Genomic DNA, 20,998 nt, shown 5'->3' with positions numbered 1-20,998 from the left:
ATAATGGTTTGAAACATTGAGACCCTATCGTGGTGCCCTAGAAAGCAGTGCAGTGAGGAAGGTGTTAGAGGTAGGCTGTCAGACGGGACGTAGACCGTTTATACCAAGAGCTATAGGATTTGTTAGACTAGTTCTGCCAGAGGGACTGAGGGATAAGGTTGGCAAGGGTTTGGTCACATTGTCTGTAGTAGGCTTGTCCTGGTAAATATGTTTATGGTGCGCCAAAACAGCTATTTATAACTGTGTTAAAGTGATATTGGTTATTTTTGATGTTAGTTGTTCAGCTGTTATTGTTACTGCCTAACCCTGAACTGTTACTTCCCCACACCTTTTGTATTTGGAACCCCGCTAATCAACCGAGGTAAGGATCAGAACCCCCATGGATAGAATAGAAGCTTCTGGAATCTTTGAATCTTGCGACCGGTATCCCAGTAGGGTCGGAAACCTGTTAAAAATCCCTGTGAAGATATCAAAAACCCTGCGCCGATTGGGCCCTGAAGCCGCATGAACTCGCATCTCTGCTTCCATGAACCAATCACAGTTGAGATGCGCCTAAGGACTGTTGACTGTGACAACAGACACGGTCAGCTACTGTAGCCTCCTGAAGTATAGAACCGTTAGTAGAACAGTTTTTTACCCGGTTTAGGTAGGGGATGGACTGCCATCCTGTGAGTTCAGATAAAACAAGATACTTTCAGAACCTGGCAATAAAGCGCCCATTGCGCCTTGAAAGCCCCATTCAGCCCTGCGATGGGGGAGTAGCATGTTCAACTACTGTCCTTAAACGGCTCTGGAGCGAATAGCCAAGTACTGTAATGTAGTGTGAATCTTGTGCTTTGACGTTTCCCTTCTTCTTTCTCCTTTATGCCCGTCGCGTTTTAACTCTCTAGTAATGGAGGGGCATTACAACCTTCAAGGGAAGCCCACCACGCACCTTGGAAGGATAAGGAAGCTGTTTTTGGTTTTAAATGTTCCAATAGATAAATAAGCACGATGAGAAATCTATTTGGGTTGCATGTCATAATATCATCTCCATGTAAAATACATACACATGCACAAGATACATCCATCCGAAGTCGGGCCACAAACACACACACACCACACTCCAATGATGTAAAAAGTATCAGCTAAAAGGCTTTAACAACTTGATGGTCACACAGAACTGAGTTCATGCTAGACTTAGAGAAACACAAGCTGACTTTTATTTTGAAGTAAGCTAGTCACAGGAAGTGAAGTCAATTTTGATCAAAATAATCATTTTGGCCTTAATTGTGTAGCTCTACTAAGGGGGCACACCAAAGTGAGTTTCTTTTAACAATGACCAATAACTTTCCTGCCTAAGTTTAAGCAAACCTTAATTGTAGAGGTAGTAAACCAAAACATATTGTTTTGTGTGATGGGCATCGGGAGTTTTCAAAGGCCAATGTCAATTTACCTATTTTGTATTAGGTAAAATGTCTAAGTTGTGAAGTCCAGGAGTGAGAAGCACTGTTAAAACACAATTCAGACGATTTCCCATGAAGTCTGATGTGCAGTGTAAAGGCCGATAGACGCTGCAAATCTTTCCACTAATGGTTTGATTACTTTGGTTATTTGTTCAATTTCACAGTAAATTACGTTGCTTAAAGTGGTATCTGTTGGCCACATTGCTTTAAATACACTGACACTGACTTATAAAATGATTATGACAAACCTAAGCTAGGAATTACTTATTTACAAATCCAGCAGACAGAGAGCATTATTGGCATTGAACTGAAGTCATGTTTCTTGCGATCTGATGAATTTAAGTCCAACATTCACTCTCCTTTCAGCTCTGCTTTGGTTTCAACCCTTGGCTCTTAACTGCTAAATCCATTATGTTCACCACCTGCATGCTGCTCACATTACACATAGTTATATGATACACTATTAATATAAGAATATTAATTAGTGCAGCTTTAAAGAAAGTTATTCCTTAAATAAGGCATTTGCATTCAAACTACAGTAAACTATCAGATATTTTGCGTAATGACAGTTGGGTTGGTGAAAACCTGTATTTATCTTATATGATGTAAAAAATGTCCTTTAAATTGACTCGTCTCCCTCTATCTCCATACCTCTCTTTGTCAGACACCTTATCTGGGCTAACAACGGCTGCTAGGTAACGGCAGGGAAGCCCCCTGTGTGCTTTATATAGTTAACAACAATACAACACTTCCCCCATCTAACCCCCACCCCCCAAACACACAAACACACACACACACACACACATACTCTCTCTCTTAATTTCCTTCTGTCTATATATGCCTTTGTCGCCTTGTAAGAGAGCCGATTGACCCACCAATGTGCCTTGCCAACCAAACAACAACCCTGATGCAGCTGAAACCAGATTATTCCAGTTCTCTGTGGCCAGGCACTGAGGGAGCAGAGAGAGGGTGGCGGGTGGCTCAGCTTTATCACAGCACGCACACACACATACACACATACAGAGTTTCAAAGTGGGAATTGAGTGCCTCAGGCAGGAGGTGTCCCCTGGGTTTGGGTCTCTTTCAGTGTGAAATCAAGAGCTCAGCTGTGGGGAGAAAATGTACTCTACCTGTTGATAGCCACAGTCTCAACAAAGCTAAGTGAAGTGTGGTGGGCAAAGAGAGAGATGTGAACTCCAAAATTTAAACAACAAGCATCAGACACAGGAAATAAGGAGAGCAGTACAAAAGAGGGTAGAGAGAAAAATACAATGAAGCGAAAGACAGACCAATAAAGAAGCAAAGTAGCAGGTATACAAAGGAGATAAGAAAGCTGGAGACAAGAAGAGCTAATAAAGAATAAGCCACAGTGAATGAAACCAGAGAGCAATAAACAAAAAGGCTGAGTAAAAGAACAAAACAGGAAAAGGAAATGAGGGGAAATAAAGGTACAGAGAAGTGCCAAAAGAAGGGGGAAGCAACTGAGAACAAGAAGGGAAAGCAAGACAGATGAGGAAAGGAAGGAGACGCCAAGATGAAATTGAAGAACTGAGAGCAGTAAAGCAACCTGAGTGTGTATGTGTGTAGGTGTGTTTGTGTGTGTGTGTGTGTGTGTGTGTGTGTGTGTGTTGGGGTGGATAGTGACAGCAGGGTGGTATTACAACAGGGTCACGTCCTTTCTTGTGTAACCACTGCCCTCCACAACATGGCTGTGGGGCAGAATTGATTGGACCCACATTGGTGCAATCGCATCAACAGATGGTTCTACATGGCTCAGGAGGAGAACTAACGCATGTCATTACACCAGACTGGGATATCCAGTATGCAACTCAAAGTCCATGACCTCCCATGTTGGCTGCAGATGTAGGCAGAGCTGTGGTAAGACACTTTCTCTGGGGGCATATCGCAGGCTTGCATATTGCTGAGGACGTCACAATGATATTGACATTGTACACATACAAACTCATATGTTATCTTCATTGGAGCATTGTAGAAGGTTCTATAATGGACTTTTTGCTAATTTAAGAAGAGCGCTTTTGTGCCAAAGATGTTTCCTACAATTTTTCACTAGGACCACTCTGAAATTAAACATAATAAAGACCTTTTCCACCAACTCAAACCTAGTGCCACTTCAGAGCTGGTTCAACTTGAAAACTAAAAAACATTAATTAGTAGCTCAACAAACAGCTAATAAATACATAGCTGGCTGGCCACAAGGGCCCAAGCCCCTGCTGTAAGCGGCTATTGGATCTAGACCAGCAAAGTGTTGGTGCTGTACTGGAACCTGCTTGAGAGCCTGTTCTCTAGCTATCGGAATGCGAATAACTAGTTCAAGATAAGGCACCGGCTCTGAACCAGCCCTCAAATTGCCTTGGTGGAAAAAGGGGTAACAGAGGGCTTACCCTGTCCGTTTGAGTAGTAGATCCACTTCTCCTTGACCTGCGTTGGAGGTGCAGATGGTTTCTTCTGAATTGCCTTCTCCATGATGCTGCTAGGGTCCTGCATGGGGCCCTTCTTCAGAACGCGGGAGCTCCGCTTCACGCTGCAGACCACAATCACCACCAGCACCAGCAGGAGCAACAGCACTATCATCCAGGGGAGATGCTCGTTGATGTCAAAGTCATTATGGGTGCTTGGCCTTGGGGACCCCCTACGAGTGGGCCTGTAGTAACTGGAGACTCCACCCCCACTCCCCTGCCCGGCTACCTTGTTTATACCTGTCTCAACCCTGACTATCTCAGCACCCTCAAGACCCTCCATCGCCCTCTTGCTGGGGCCTGGAACAGGGTCAGAATTGGGTTGCTCCTGCTGGTGGTCTTGGGCTGGGAGCAGTGGAGTCCGTGGGGGGTCACGATTTGGTGGGGTGGGAGTGCCAGGCCGGCTGAGGAGTTGCCGCTCAGCACGGTGGTCTTCCCCACCCAGGTTTCCCTTCAGTTGAATGGCAGCTGACTGGATGTATGTGCCTGTGAAGACAGAGCGAGGGATTGATGGAGACAAAGATAGAGGAAGCAAGAAGACGAGAGATGAGAGAGAACAAAGAGGGCAAAGAGAGAAGATAGTACAGAAGTAAGAGATGAAAGACAGCACAGAGAGAGGCAATTAAATTCACTCACTCGAAAGATTTTCTTAACCCAGACAATGAAAACAGAAGGCATCACGGGAGGGAATCCTAACACTTTAATCCATGCCAGCAATCCGGCACAAAAACAGAAGGAGGAATAACCTTTCCTCTCCTTTCACGCTTGTTTGTCCTGCCGACTTACCCCGACTTAGCCCAAGATGCATAGTGAGCAGGAAAACTGACATTCACATTACATTTACAATTATTCATTTGACTTTCAAGTGACGTACAAATAGCGTAGTAAGTTACACTCACTGCACTTGATTGGTCAGCATAGTGTGAAATTATGTGTGACACAGGATTAGAAATGAAAGATCTAACTGAGAGTTACCTGCTTTGGGTCACTATGTTATCACCACCCTAAATCATCAGTGAAAACCTTGGTGTATTCCCTTAACTGCTAACAAAACCCGAGGTGCCTCGCCTCCTTTCACCAAGCTGCGCCCCAGCTGTGCTCCACCTCGTAATCCCACAGCACACAAGCTCTGAATTGCTCACCCTGCAGTCTGCTCCTTGATTAAGCTTAAACTAGAGCAAATCTAACGGGCTTCTGTTGTACGAATTATTTGCAAAAAACTTAAATGGGGAAGGGATTGGTCAAATGGGCTAACAATTCACAGCCAATCTAATCTGTCATCTCTTGAAATGGGAAAAGAACAAGTAGGATTGTCCTGTTTAAAGTAAACAGCAGCAAGGAAAGTGCTTTTTTAGGCATGGGAACAAACTGTAATGGTCAGTCGATGTTAGTGCGTCATTAACCTCCATTGATTATCAATATGGCCGCTACCACCTTCCTGCTGTTCACTTTGTGCCTATGTACTGCTGCTAATGGGATTGGTGTTGTATAATGACATTAGATCATAAATGGACTGCTGCCTTTTAGGATTGTCACTTGGATGCCTGTTAATCCCTGTCATCCTTTTATCAGCAGACAGGTACACAGGTGGCGGTCTAATCCCTAAATTGAGTCTGATATTTTGGCTGGCAAGAAGCAAGTCTTTAACATACGTTGTCAACTTTTTAGAAAAACACAGACGACTTTCAAGGGATGTAACGCACCCTCTACAACTATAGTGGAAGTCATGAGCTGTTGATTAACAGATTCTGCCATTAAATATCTTTAACAAACATAAGGTCAAAATGAGACACAACATGCTAGTGACCAAAATTTCATTTTATTCTCTAAATTGTAGAACTAATGACAGCCTCAGCTGTGCTGTTTTTAATGCTTATTAACCAATTTTAGCACACTTACATGCTTAACTTAAATGGTGCACATGGTAAACATTAAGTTCCAGCATGTTACTACAGTCTTGGTGAACATGGTAGCATGCGGACATTAACATTCAACTTAAAATGGCTGAATAAAACCTCAACCAGCATGGCTGTAGATCCATTGAGCCCCTGTAGGGAGGCATGGATCACCAGGGGAAACATATGGAGTGAAAGCTGGATCGATAGGATTTATGTGGGGAAAAAACAAAAAACAAGAGTTTGCTGATGTTATCATGCTGACCTTTATTTCACTAAAATGCATCCTTTTTTATTATTAGCTTCCCCCATTATTGTTAATGACTGATAAAACAGCTTCTGTAGGGGGGCGTGATAGAAAAAGTCTGAGAGCCACTGCTCTAGTCTATGATGAGGGTTGCATAGATATGTTATGGCTTTTACTCTTTAAAACATTCTCATCTTATCTCCACTTTTATCATTCAAGGTAACAACATACTTTTAAACAAAAAAAATGTTTATGCCTAAAACAAAACTAGTTGCAAAACTGGCATGCTCCTGTGTACAGTCCGGTCAGTGTTTTCCAGGTACTGGTATATCCTATTCTTGGACCCAGCTGATATAACATTGAACATTCCTCGCTGGCTATAATGGTTGCAATGTAATTTGCAATGTAACAATTTTACATCTCGTGAATTATATAAAGTGGAATATAATGAATACAGTTACGCTTTTAACACTGCTGTTATAGTTGTGTAAAGTGGTTAAAGACATTTTGCTCGACTACAACAACCTTTTCAAAAGCGGTCCTTCCCATCCTCTCCACTGACAGTAAAAGACAGGTGAAAAATAACTGTCATAAGTGCGTAACACCCACAACCGCCCACCCCCATTCTCCCTCTTAGAGCACAGACGGGGTCAGATTAACTGGCTGAGAAGCCATTGATCCTATGCCAACACAAACAGTAGTGACAGTATTATAGATGTTGGGGTCTATGTGGGGAGGAGGGCTACACTGGCTACGGATGGATGAGTCTGCGAAATGACTGACTGACTGACTCAGACAGGACTGACATAAAAGAGTAAGAAAGATGACAAGGGAGGGAGAAGGAAAGAGAACAGGAAGACAAAGGGGAGGTATTTTTCACATTCACTGATAAGGGGGGGAGGGGAAAAAAAGAAAAGAGATACGGAGGAAGACAGAAATACCCATAACTCCTCCTGACCACAAATAGTAACATTCCTGAGATAGGGAGCTGCCACCAGTATGTTGCCATGCCTACGACTCTCCTTCTTTTTAGGAATTCCCACAGGAAAAACCTGTGTTATTGATGTAACGATGCTGCAGTAGCAACTTGATAATAAAGAGGTATAAAGAATTTGAATACACTTGATTTTGTCCCTATTATATAATTTGCTGTTGGTATAAAATGGTAAAGTATGTTGATTTTTGTTTTTGGTATAACTGCTAGAACAGTATACTGTGACAATTAGTAGGCCTATGTAAAGAATTGATAGTATGGATTTGGGATATGCCATGTGTCCACCTCAGTCAGTATATATAATTATGCCACAAAGACTGTTCTAGTAGTAAAAATGAATGCATATCGTAATTACAAAAAGAGGTATAAAGACACTTAAATCATTGTTTCCATTGTACACAAAAATCTTAACATGATATAAAACAATAACTATCATGTCAAAAATCTTAAAGGAATTCAATTAAGTCTCATTATGAAGTTTTTGAAGGGTTGTTTCTACCTGAACTCGGGAATAAGCCTATTTCCTAAAATGTTAGACTGGGGGGTTGCAACGTAAATGAATGAGTTAAATACATCCACATCCTCTGAAAAGCCATATGAAACAGATAAATGAACTACAGATAACAGCCATGAAACAGGGTCTCTGTTCTCACCTTTGTGTGCAGGTCCAATCACTGATGATGATGGAGAGGATGAAGAAGTCATGGTTTTCTGTACAAGCACAGCCTGTCGTGGCACCAGTAGGGCAGTTGTGGAGACAGATGTAGAAGCGGGTCCACAGACATTATCTGTAAATCTAGTCCCTGGTGTGAGCAGAACCAGCCCCTGAGCTTGGCAGTCTGTGTGGGTTTGGCACCTCAACGCACTCGACTTCGCATCTGAGAAAGTCCCCTTGGTGCATGGCTTACATAGCACGTCCTCCGTTTCACTGCCCCGCTTTTTCACCCTCTTCCCTGAAGGGCACAGTGAGTGGGGCTTACACTCTGTGCCACCATCCCCCGACAAGAAGCTGTTGGGGGGGCATGTGCAGACGCGGTCCTGGGTGGCCGTGCAGGGCGCTTTCTCAACGAAGCCTGCAGGACACGGAGCCCGACAGCGATGGCATTGCTGGACCCCGTTCTCGCCACGTGTAAAGGTGCCTTCAGGGCAGGGGCTGCACTCCCTCACCCCTGCCAAGGAGCAGTGGGCGGACACGTAGGTGCCCGCTGGGCACTTGTCGCAGACCAGCTGGGTGCCCGAGTCGGGGTCGGTATGCTGATATTTGCGGGGAGAGAGGACGGGCTGGTCAGCTGGGCTGCTTGTGGTCAAAACCCGGGCTGAGATGTCAACCAGCACTGTATATAAGAGCTGAGAAGAGAAGAAAGTGTGGAAGTTAAAGAGAAATCCCAAAACTGGCAGTGGTATTTAAATATATAATTGACAATATTTTTATGCAACAAGAATGAAGCACCATGTTCATTACACCTGGCAATAAAATTGAATAGTTATTGAACCTGCATAAACTGATTTTTTTGGCCACTTTTGGGGTTTGCTTTCTACAACTACTACTCCTGAACTCCTGATGGAAATATAGTTGCTAACTGTGTCTGTCTGCGGTTAGTGTTGGTCTGTCATTTGCTAAACGAGCTGAAACACTATTGTTGTCCTTCTAGAATAATGTAGCCTTTAGATAAAAAAAATAGATATTTCCAAAAGGTTTTTCTGAATGGAAGCAAGGGAGCAACAATGCTTAGAGCATGGTGTGTTAATATGCTTATGGGCAAAATACAACCAAAGTCACAAAGCATTATCCTCCAGGGAACCCAGTAAATATCACTTAAAAGGACGCCAAAGAAAAGTTAATGCAATTGTCATCCTCCAATCCATAATAATCCCCCCAAAAATACAATCAAGAGGAGACAAAAATCCTCTGAGGGCTGACTACGAGTTGTTAAGATACTGTATCTTGTTCTTGATCAAAGGAGCAGGAGAGATGGTTGGATGGATGGACAGACAGATGGACTGACAGACAGGTGGACAGCTGGTTTGACAGAAAGACGAAAAGCTTTACCATCGCAACCTAATTGAGACCCCTTTTCACTTTGTTTAAAACGTGATATCATCCGATCCAAAACTGTGCCTCGACCAGCAATGAGCGAGCTTTATGCTTTATAAGTGTGCTGTGTGTCAGGTTTCATGGATTGCTGCTTCCGATGCTGCCATTTAGGTTCCCAATGTATGCAGCTGCTTGTGGAAATGTGTAGGGAAATATCTCTTTCAGTAAGCCATTTAATCCTACATCATTTCATTTACTCACTCCCCTGACTCATCCTGTCCCTCTTAAGTTGAGTGGCAAACAGTGCACATTCACTTTACAACCACAACTGGGGTTTTGATCAGACATATGACTCGGGTTTTCTTTTTTTCTTCTCCTCTCACCTCTGCTGGGAAGCCGACAGCTCACCGGGTTTAGGGGAATAACCCACCCATGTCTAAGTTTACACACACACACGCACACTGACTGAGTCATGTCAAAGCAATAACATCAGGCAGCCTAACTGGTGGAGGGCCGTCTCCAATAATGCTCGAGTGCTTTACTATGTCCGAAACAATACATTCCTGTCCACCCTGTGTAGTTTAAGCCACCACGAGTACTATTTTTTATTCTGTTACAGCATATTTCAAATTATTCTGAACCTGTTTCTTTTTTTGATGCCACCACTTGGGGATACCAAAGTGAGATATTACACATTGTGCCTTTAAAGAGGTTTCTTAAAGAAGTTTTTAGGTAATAGAAACTTCTGTGGTTGTGAACTGCATTTTTTATATATTTCAGCTGCTATGACCTATTATGTGATTACAGCATATTCATCAATTATGCATAGTTTTTGAGGGGTTTTAAGGTAGATATTTCAATAATCTCAGTCCAAAAAAAAAAAAGTCCTACTTATAGTGGCTTTAACTTTACACTTGCTTTCTGTATCTCAATCTGTAAGTCTGTAGCTAATACCAGGACGCAACATCAGACCAACAACGGCCCAACCCAACAGAGCTGTTGTGACGGGAACAAAAATGAGCTTTGGGAGGCATGATTGCTCATGTGTATTGAGTCATAAAAAACACCTGAAACACCATCTGGGACGATGCCCCAAAATTTCTAGCATGTTCGTATTTTTTTTTGCCTTCTTTTGCCTAATTTGACAACTTCCACAACGTTTTATTGACCAATAGGAGCAAACGGCACTCTTCGGTGCTCAGCTGTAAAAATGATAAAACAAAAAGAGAACTGATGTTGACAGCCAATATGTCTGCTGTTACCCACAAACTAACCCTCTTTCTACTAAATGGAACGGGAAACAGAAAGGCGTAGTAGGAGGAACTGGTTCCATTCCCTGGGACTCATCCGCTGTCTAAACCCACCATGTCTTCGTCACCCATGGAGTCATAGTCCTGGTCAAAGCTGCTGTCATTTAGCTCTTACAGTGCTGGTGTAATCAAACCACTCCCGGTACTACAGCTAATAGGACCGCTAACTAACTAGTGGCAGCAGCATATGCTAGCATAAGAGTGCACCGGTAAAAACTCCCTGTCTTACAAGTCACTTTCTGCGAAGTGGGTAATGAGAAGTGGGTGGACTAAGACTCTTCTTACTGACTGCAGTTTAGTCAAGCATTTTTAGAGACAGCCCTAACTTTAAGGTAAATTGGTTCGGAACCCAAAAAGTTGGTTCCCAGCAGGAACAAAAACATAGCAGGTTTTCCTTGACTTGAAGTGCATATCGAAGTGGGCGTGTCATATTCTACAAGACATTATGCACTGTGCAACGCCCTCCATTGATGATGCACCCTTGATTACAATGATTAAACTGGTGGGAACATGGCAGGTTCCCTAGATAACACCAAGAGCTAATTTGGTGGAAAAAGACATCTAGTAAACTTTCCTTCATAAAACAGTGTTTACATACAGCAGGTGAGAGAGTAAAGTCAGACCTCCCAATCACCTGTATGCACTTCAAAGTCTAGCACATAGTCTGCCATGCCTTGAAGCCAAGTCGACGCAAGAATTTATGACTCTGTGATTGCCTGATCTCACACAGACATGCAAACACTTTCAAACAGAATATAGTAGGTGTGTAGGTTCATCATAACATAAATAAAAAGCAGTGAGAGACGGATTGGGGAGAAGCACACAGCGACAGATGGTAGGAGAGAAACACATGGATGGAGACAGGTCAGACAAAATGTGGATCTGTGTGCAGAAATGTGTGTGTAAGTGTGTTCTTCCCTGCTGAGTGTGTGTATTCACACAAATGTGAATGAAGATTAGCAGCTTGTGTGTGTGTGCATGCAGTGTAAACAGGGTTGGTAGGTTTGAAGTGATGCACTGAGCGGGGAATTTTGCTGATGACGCACGTGAATGCTGGTCATCCATGAGCACCAAATCTCCCACTGAACAAAAGCATTAGTTTAGGATCATACCGATATAGTGTGTTTCGCTGTGTTTTAATTCATTGGACATTCCGTTTCAATGAATCCGCTGCTGAGAAAATTGGGATCAATGCATTTTTATAAGACATCAAGGAGGATAGCGGGATCCAAAAGAAATTTCCCACAAACCGCTCCTAATTAAACAATCAAAGGAAGACAAACTCATTTTATGATTAGTGCTAATAAGAATAAAGCTGTCCTTTCTTTCACCGCTCCATTGCCCTTTCACCACTCCACCCATTCTGCTCTTTGTGTTCATTCCCAGAACCTCATCCATAAACATCAGAGCATGTTCTAGACACACTGATCATAATTCAGTTGCGTCAGTAACATCAATGCATTCATTCACATCAACGTTCAAAGTGAGACGCTGGTGGAGAACGCACGCAGCAGTAAATGGGAACATTCTGCTTGTTACAGGACAATGGCTGGTACCCCCGTGGCTCTTTCTGCTTGTTTGTAGAATTTGATTATTGGAACAGCATGCCCTGAACGTTACCATCATTGAGGTGTATCACTCGCTATTTAATGCGAGGCTGTGGAAGAGAAGGCATGCTGTGGTATTAAGCAGGAACTTTCTGATTGCTTCAATATAGGACGCTCATACTTTTCATGCCGTAACCCACCGTGCTGATTTTGTTTTGTCTGGGGAAGCAGGCTCATTAAAAAATACCAATAACTTAATAACTTTTTTTTAGGTAAACAGGAACCTACTTCTACATCTGCAAATTCATGAACATACAGCGCAGTACCGTACCTAGAGGCTATCATGAATTCGCGTTACCATCACCTCCTTCTAACATATACGCGTGTGTGGACTGCCTGGCCTACAATAAAGTCGGCCTCTGCTAATATAACAAGTAGCGTAATATGAGAAATAATTACACGTTTATGAAATATGACATACATTTTTAGGGTACAGAGCAGCAGGGCTACATTATATAACATTGACCATAAAGCTGAAATCATGTCAAAATTTGCTACGGTACAATACATAGCAATAACATCAAGGAAAAGTAACGCTTGAGGGACATCAGTGCTAACGATAGCAAGCTAGGCTAAACAGCTTCCAATTTCTGAGTGGAACTTAACAGGGTTCTTTCAAATGTTGAATGTTGTTTAAACTCTAATAGTTAATAATGTGCAATTAACATTTCAGTGACTTTGAAAGAATATCGTAACACTAAATGCGAATATAATGTTCATAGGAATGTTTTCATTAGTGTGCAATCACCTGTAAATTAGATTTACTTTTGTGCTTTAATTACCTTAGGATGAGCCGTTTTTATCTAGAGAAGGAGCGGGTCCTCTTCTACTGAGTCCACCATTTACAGTAGCCCAGAACTGAGGAACCAAACACTCTAAGACTCTACAATCTAGAAAGGCTGTAGATAGGGCCTTTGGAGTTTTTGGTGAGTTTTTTGGCCACCGTAGTTTCTCCTACACGCTTAAAATGGGAGGATGAGGCAAGGGTGTTGTAATCTGAAACTTCACTGCTAGATGCCACTAAACACACTGGTCCTTTAAAACTACAATTTGTGGTTTTCCTGTGAGGCTGTTGTTTGTTTGTTTTTTGGTTTACCCAGCATAGTCTTAATTTAAAAGTTAGTTTAAAGTTGTATATTGACCATCTATTCTGATGTTAAGTTAGCATCAATAACCAAGAAACACACTCTCTGCAACCCTACACATAGATGTTAATAATTAATCCCTAATTTTCTACACAGTGCCTTGTATATTGAAGTTACACCCATTTACTGTAACTTTACACAGTGTTTCCATGCCATAGTGATTTATGTTACTCTGGAAATATTTTACCACAAACAAAGAGCTGTCTACATTATTTACCCTCCACTATAACATAGCTCATAAGGCTTTTATATGATATCTGAAGCTAATGGAAGACAGGACAGCCAATAGAAGGTGAGTGAAAACTGAGCAACACAAACTTCTGCACCGAGCCGACCCAGCACTGTCTGCAGCTACGGTTTTAAGCCAATGAGGATAATTACTGCGACGGATGCTATTCAACATGTCAGGGAGAGAGTGCACTAAGCTAATGGCAGCAATATAGATGCATACATTTGGCCGGTGTGTGTGTGTCTTTCTGTGGTTCTGTGGACAATCTCTGTAACCATTCAGACACAAACAACCAGTCGTGTGTAACTGCATTTCCTGTTTGCCATTAGGAAAATAAAACGACAACAAAAAGCAGAAGAGGAAACAAAGTGCAGCACTGGCACATTGACAGAACATTGTTGCTTACACACACACACATACAGACACACACACACAGACGACAGACACTGTCTTGAGCTACCTCTGCAGCTCACCAATGCATAAATCAATTTCAGTCTTAGTGCTGCCAGCCTTCCTCTTATTATGCCAACTTTGTCTCTATGTCTTGCCGCACTGCCCATAAACGACATTATCTGCCTGGTGCATGGGACAGACAGCCAATCAGACAGCCAGACACAATGTGATGGGACAAGAACTGGGCTGTCCCTGGTTACTCACACATAGGTATGACTAGCTCCTTATACACTGCAGTCTTTGTCCAGGCCATCACGGTACTGATGGCCTGGGGGAGGTATACAGACACATGTGCAACCTGATCACCAGCCACTTCAATTCATCTGTCAATGACGTCGGGGGAGGTTCACATTGACGCCTCAGTTCGACCACCTACTGGCACCTGAACCAGGTGCAGCAACGAGGATGAGATCCCCTGCTAGCTTCCCCTGAGGCAGCACACACCTCCGATTGTGCTAGTAGGAAGGTACAACCTTACACCCTGACATGTTCTCAGTGTAAAGGGGTACTCCTTAACTAACTAACTGATGATGTCATAACTGTGTCATTACCTTGGGTTTGGACACCACTAATGATCATACATAAAGACAAATACAGAAATGCATGTTTCCAATGTTTCAAACTGGGGGGTGGAGAACAGACATAGGCATTTACCATGCAGAGAGGGTTCAATAAAGAAATGCAGCATTGTGGGAAATGTTTGAGTTTGAGTTTATGGTACTTAGTAGGGACTAGAGTTGGGCGAATGGATAAATGTATTGGTTATTGGCGATTGTCCAACACCGGTGTCTGTTTTTAGACAATGTTTTGGGCTATTTTTATCCATTTTATTTTACTAATTTAATGATCTGCCTCAGAAGAATGAGAGCTGCTGCTCAGCGGGAACGGGCTGTAGAGCCAGAATATTTCCGCATCTAACTGGGGTGAATTAAGGGTTTATTTTGGCCAGTTTGAAGACAGGGAACACAGCAACAAGGTGATTCACAGAGGCTCCAACCTCCAGGGGAAGAAGAGGACGCAGCAGGTGAGGTGTGAAGCGGTAGAGGAGCGAGAAGGATGTCGGGCATCAGAGAGGCAGTGACAAATATTTTCACATCTTACTCAGTTAGACGGTTAGACGCCAGAGTTGCTGGTTGTTGTATCGGCAATCTCGGTGGTTGGACTTACGGTGTCTGGTTGGAAAATATTTTCGCCCAACCGTACTAGGGACTAATGCCCCATTCATTTAATATTGTAGGTATTGTACTGTAATTATGAATTTCTGACTTTTAAACAACCAAGTTTAAAACATCCAACATCCAAGTTTAAAAGGCAGTGTAATTAAACCAAATGTAATGGCTACATTCTTAATTTAGTATATATTTTAACCCTCACACAACCAATTATGTAATGCTTACAAGTTGTTAGCATGGAATTCTTTCCGTTTTTACCATCCATCCCAAATGACATAACACAGCAGTAATAAAAGTCAGGATATCTCAGCCTGTGCTGCTCTGAATTGAATTTGACCATTTTTAAAAATGTGTCTCTTGTGAGTGCCACTGTGTTATGGAAGTGCAATACTAAATTGCTGCAGCACCACTTACAGCAATCAGATGGGGGAAAAAAACTTAGATTCCAAAAAGATTTGACCCACTCAAACGTGCATTATTGCCTGTTGTCGGCTGGAGCGCAGCCTTATGAATGCACACAGTCGCAGATGCTGTTTATTGAAACTATACTGATAACAGTCCCTAGATTGTGAATTTGTGGTAAAAACCAGCTTCTTGCTTTATGCTGGGGTTTAATCTAGTGGAAAATAGGGAGGGGATCACAGGGGACTTCAGATGATGCCTCTATGACTCACTGGGAGAGTAAAGGACAGAACACAGGGTGAAAGAGATCTGAGGGTGGCGTCGTCAGTCAGGCAGGCAGCTCTTGTTTACATTATATAGGCACCAGTGTGGCACCACTGCACCACTGCAGAGCAGGTTCCTGTTGAGCACACCCACCCACAACACACACACACACACAAACGCACACACAGTCACTCAACGAAACACACACCTCAAGCCCCCGACTTTGTGACTCCCTGCCTGCCTGCTGGTTGACAGGCTGAGCAGAACACCCTGTAATTCTACCTCCAGGCCGTCCAGAGACACGCCCAGGAACCAGTTTGCTCGTAGGCATCGGAACAGAAGTACAACTGATAGGTCAGATCTTTTTTTAGGTGACAGACGGCTGAATCTGAACCTCTTAGCACTTCCCTGTTTTTGTGCATGAGCATAAGCTGTCAGCCGTCTGCACATTTTTGGCATGTGATGGGCCGCCAGGGCTGCAGACATCAGACAATGTGTGTTTTGACCAGTATGAGAGTCACAGAGGAGTGGAGACAGTATATTAATGTAGCAGTGAACGAGGGAGTGTTTATGCAGGTGTGTTTACTCTTAATTGCACACATGATATAAGATGATATAAGGTAAATCAAATGAATCGAATTTAATTTTAAAAAGTGTACTGGCTTTACATTTAAAGAAAGAAATTGAGAGATTTTTTTATTGATTTCAATACAGGTGGTGTTTTCTTTAAGTTATAGTCTAGTGGCCATTAGGGGAACTGCAAGACTTTTAAGTCTGAAAAAAGAACCCTGATGATGTCATAGTGATGTTATCAGAGTTATCTTAGGAAAAAAGGTATATCACTTTTGTAACAGAAAGTGTCAAAAACTGGGGGTGTGGACTTAGGTGTGAAAGACATCGGCCTTTACCAGACAGGGAGACTTACAAACTAAACACACTATCAAGTTGCATTATGGGAAAACGTAGGATCCAATGTTTTTGGAGCTCGATCAATTTTGGAGACTAAAAATTTGCTGCTTCGATTTCTCCAAATCAGTCTTTTGGAAGTCTTCCAATTCTACGGAAGTGCAATACTAAATCTCTGGAGTGCAGCTTTAAAGTTGCTTTTGCTTTGCTTCAGCATCCGGTTAATGCTGTCAAATGAAACCACATTTCCCATAAAACCCCTCTCCTAACAAAGAGAGTGCTGCTTATAAATAGTTATATAGGTTGCTCTTTAACCTATTGCTTGTGTGTGTGGGTAAATGCCTTTGTGCATGCTGCTATCAAAACTTCTGATTCATGACTTTTTATTTCCAGACTGGGAAGTTCTGACACCTGCAGCTCTGAAACAGTGACCTGTACTGTACTCCAGGACTAAACTGAATTAAAAAAAACAATGTTGGTACTGATTTTATAAAACCATATGCAGCAGCCCCGTGACTACCACACAAAGGCCAAAAAAACCCAGCCACCTGAAACCTGATAGGGACGACAACACACAGAGCCACCTTCGAGTGTCTTTACATTTCTTCACAACATCCTAAAATAAGAAGCAAACATGCACATGGACAGACAGGCTGGATGCCACCACATACAGCACACCCTGTCAACATCAAGGAAGAGTTGTCTGTCTGCAAGGCATCATAACACCGCCACACAAACTGAGCCCTGTCTCACTGTGTGGCAAGACTGTAGATTGATAGTTAGCAGCAATAAACGTTAGCACAGAGGGTAGACCGAGGTCCAGCAGCAGCTTCAGATGGCTCGATACTGTAGTTCTTTGAGAAAGGTTGTAGGTTTTCAGGAATGAATTAACTGAACATGGTGGGTCACGACAGGAAACAAGCTACTGTTTAAACTGGTGTGTGTGTGGGACCACGTGTGTTACATATTGAGGTGTGTGCATGCAAACACTTGGGTGTGGGTGGGATGTTTGTGTTGGGTGTGTGTGGCAGGCATTTAGCTGTAATTACTATCCAATTAAAGTACAAACACACAGACACACACATGTTCACCCACGCGGCGGGCAGCACAGCAGCACCTGTTGCTGTGTGTCCTCGAGTCATCCTGCACTGTGGTCGCAGCTCTGTCGGCTTGGAGAAAGAGGCTCTGTTTGTATTCAGTCGCGCTGAATTTATCGGCCACAATAGGCAGCCATGATGATTATTTGTGCAGATTCTGCTATTGACTGAAGCCAGTGGAGCACTTGAAGAACTGAGCTCATCCTTTATGAAAATACAATGTGCAAACACTGGTCTCTGAAGTCTTGGGATCACGTTTTGGACAGATTATCTTTGTAAAGTGACAGGGGCGATAAAGGTGATGGCTAGTTGTTTTGTATTTTCAAGCAATTTTAAAAACTAAACATATACACTACCTGTTATAAATTATATATATAAGGGTGGTTTAATGTCACTTAAAATGTATTGAATAGATAAATGAATCAGCTTAAACGTCCGATATGTCATTCCTGCCACTAGGGGGTCTCTCACATCAAAACAACAACAAAAAACAATGTTTGATGACGTTGTGAAGTAGTGTGGGATCATGGGAGTTGTTGTCTTCACCACCATTGCTGTCATTGCAGTCAGCTTCTCCTGGTTAGGATTCCTTCAATGTTCATTGTTCAGGAAGTTTCTACCAAGAGCGGCATTATCCACAGAGGTCTCCCTCTCTCCAAAATAAACAGACCCAGTGATTAAAACCGGCAAAAACAATGAATAAAGCAGTTCCACCTTAAAAATCAGCGTTTCTCCAATGCTTTTTGGCAGACAAACGACGTCCAGGAGGGCCTGCGAGCCAAACTGCTGCTAGCTCAGCTTGTTTCTCAGATAACTTCGGATCCAGACGTCCTCTAACTGAAATCCGTTGTTCATCCGGTTAAAATATAAAGTTTACAACGACTAACATTTTAAAAGTATATATATTTATGACTGAGCTTCTGACAGACAACAACACTGACACAAAGGGTACAACTAATAACATTAATGTTTGCTCTGCTCTAAATGGAATTCAATCATCATTACTTATCCAGTGCCACATGTCAAAGTGTCTTCTTTGAAAAGGCCTATGGAGGTCTGCACACGACTAAATCTGACCTCCTTACTGCCAGATTTGTATTAAAGCTATATTTTTACTTCATTTCATCTATAACTGGGCATTATCTTGGCAGGCTGGTGATATGTACTGGCTACACTATGTCTCATTCCCTGTTCCCACTGGGCATTGTGGATAGGGACATTTGGCACTGTGAAATCAGAAAATCCTCATATGTAAGAAGTTGGAATCAGTAAATGTTTAACATTTTAGCTTTAAAAAATGACAATTACTCGATTTTTAAAATTTAAAAAAGTTATATTGTGATTATTATTATATATAATAATAATAATAATAATATATTTCAAATCGATTAATTGTTTCAGCTCTAGCTAAGACGTTGACAGAGTGCAAAAGACATGGACAGAGGACGCAGTTTAGTTTATACTTCGTAGACATGTGTTTTCATAATACATTCTAAATTCTACTTCAGTAGTTCTTACTCTGTACTTTTTAAGGGTTTAAAAAAGTCAAGTCCTTGAAAAAAGTCTCTAAAAATAAAAAACAAATAGTTTTTTTCTAATTTAAACTTAAAGCTTTTGGCACACTTTTCATCCACCATGACAACAAATTCATGTTTTCAGCTGAAAAGCGAATCATTATGTTCAGCTTTTACCATCACCCTGCTTTTAAAAACAAAACCAAACTCTAACCTCTGAATTCCATCAAACACAAGTGCAGACTTTGACTTCCTTTTTAACAACCTCACATTAGCTCGACTGCAGGGTCCCTGCACTGCGAGGAGACAAAGGCAAAGTCTTTGTGCTGGAGCCCCAATCTGACTCACTGAGGATGGTGAGACCTGGAGCTCCAGCAGCTCCTGAACCCCACTAACACATCAGTGGAATCAACAGAAAGACACCTCCACCGTGTGAATGAGGCAAATCCTGCCCAGCATCACGATTACTGGCACAAAAACACCCGTCCACCCTTGACACTCCAGTTATGATGACAATGAAATGTCCTTTTCCATCAAAACAACACAAGAGCTCATATTTCTGATGGCAATTCTCATTTTAAATGTTGCTCAAAAAACTCATGTTGTATTCATTTTCCCTTTGTTTAACCAAACCATGTTCTCTGACAGTCAACACACTAGGGTTATATAGTGAAACAGGGTAAACAATAGACTGCTAGAGTGCCCTTTCTTTCTCCATCCTTCCACTGGAGACTCTATTGTGTTGTTCACTCACAGAGGGATGGGGGTTAAATCTAAGGACAAAAACAAAAAGTAGCAGTTCTTGCAGTTTATCTGGCAACCAAACTTGGGAATTATTTGGGATACTTGATTTGAAGTTGAGTCTGGGACAGGAAAAAAAAAACAGGCACTGTCCCTTTAAATGGGGAACCTGCTGGACTAGTCCTTAGAATAAAGACTAAAAACAAGCAGGGAGGTGAATAAATAACATGTGATGGACTCACCACTGCGGACGCACACATGGCAGGCATCGTCCTGGTTCAGAAAACACAGATCAGGGTCGAGCAAACGTCCGAGTTGTCGGCTGGGGAAACACTTCTCATGCCTAGATGTTTCTCATCATCATCATCATCCTCCTCAGCTTTACTGGAGGAGAGAGGGGCTGAGCCGGGCTCTGGTGCAGCGACACTCTCAACTGCAGTGTTTTATAGTCCGTGTCTCCTCTAGGTGGACCGGTTTCAGATAGTACGGGATCAGGGCTTGGTTCAGAAAGAACGCTGTGGTAATTCCCATAGCGATGATGGATGAGGGCCACACCGGGATCGCCGCCTCGCCCCGTCCAGGGTTGTCATCAGTGTGCAGTGCGGCTCTCTTTCAGCCGCTGCGGAGCTCCACGGACAGCGCCTGACGTAGACGCTGAGGGGCGGGAGTTAGCGGCGCGTCGCGGCCAATCGCAGCCCCTCTAAAGACATACACGTGTGTTAGACCCCGTCTGGATGGAGTGGGGGTGGGGGATGTGTCTTGCAGGTAAGTCCAGGTTGAGGCCCAGAGTGATACGTCCTTGTGTGCTGTGAGACTGTTTGTTATACTGTGTTTATATCATTTACAAGGACCTTAGTATGAATATTCCCTCCACATTTGAAAACATTACAGTCCATATATATCAACACATTAGTCCTGACAGTAGTACATGAGACAGATCATCTATGAAAATGAATTCCTCTGGCTCTTAGTTGATTGTTATGTCGCCTATGAATGACTATCAGTCAACTATCTTCAAGCCACTAACCCAGAGTGTTAGTATTTAACGCCCTGAGAATGAGACTC

At 42.6% G+C, this 20,998-nt stretch overlaps 1 protein-coding gene across 1 annotated transcript in view; it reads right to left on the bottom strand.

Moving 5' to 3' along the window:
- tnfrsf21 (tumor necrosis factor receptor superfamily, member 21) overlaps nt 1-20,558 on the bottom strand; it is a 44,714-nt gene extending 24,156 nt beyond the window's left edge. The window contains exons 1-3 of the mRNA XM_035678227.1: nt 20,176-20,558; nt 7,712-8,405; nt 3,848-4,408 (exon numbers count right to left, since the gene is read on the bottom strand). Coding sequence (XP_035534120.1) covers nt 3,848-4,408; nt 7,712-8,405; nt 20,176-20,202 — 1,282 coding nt within the window. The 5' untranslated portion in view covers nt 20,203-20,558. The remainder of the gene's footprint in view (nt 1-3,847; nt 4,409-7,711; nt 8,406-20,175) is intronic.
- Nucleotides 20,559-20,998: the final 440 nt, after the last annotated feature.

Source organism: Morone saxatilis, unplaced genomic scaffold (genome assembly GCF_004916995.1).
Source record: "Morone saxatilis isolate NCDOM2014 unplaced genomic scaffold, NCSU_SB_2.0 Contig7, whole genome shotgun sequence".
Lineage (NCBI taxonomy): Eukaryota > Metazoa > Chordata > Actinopteri > Moronidae > Morone > Morone saxatilis.
This window is presented reverse-complemented; position numbering and strand designations above follow the sequence as displayed.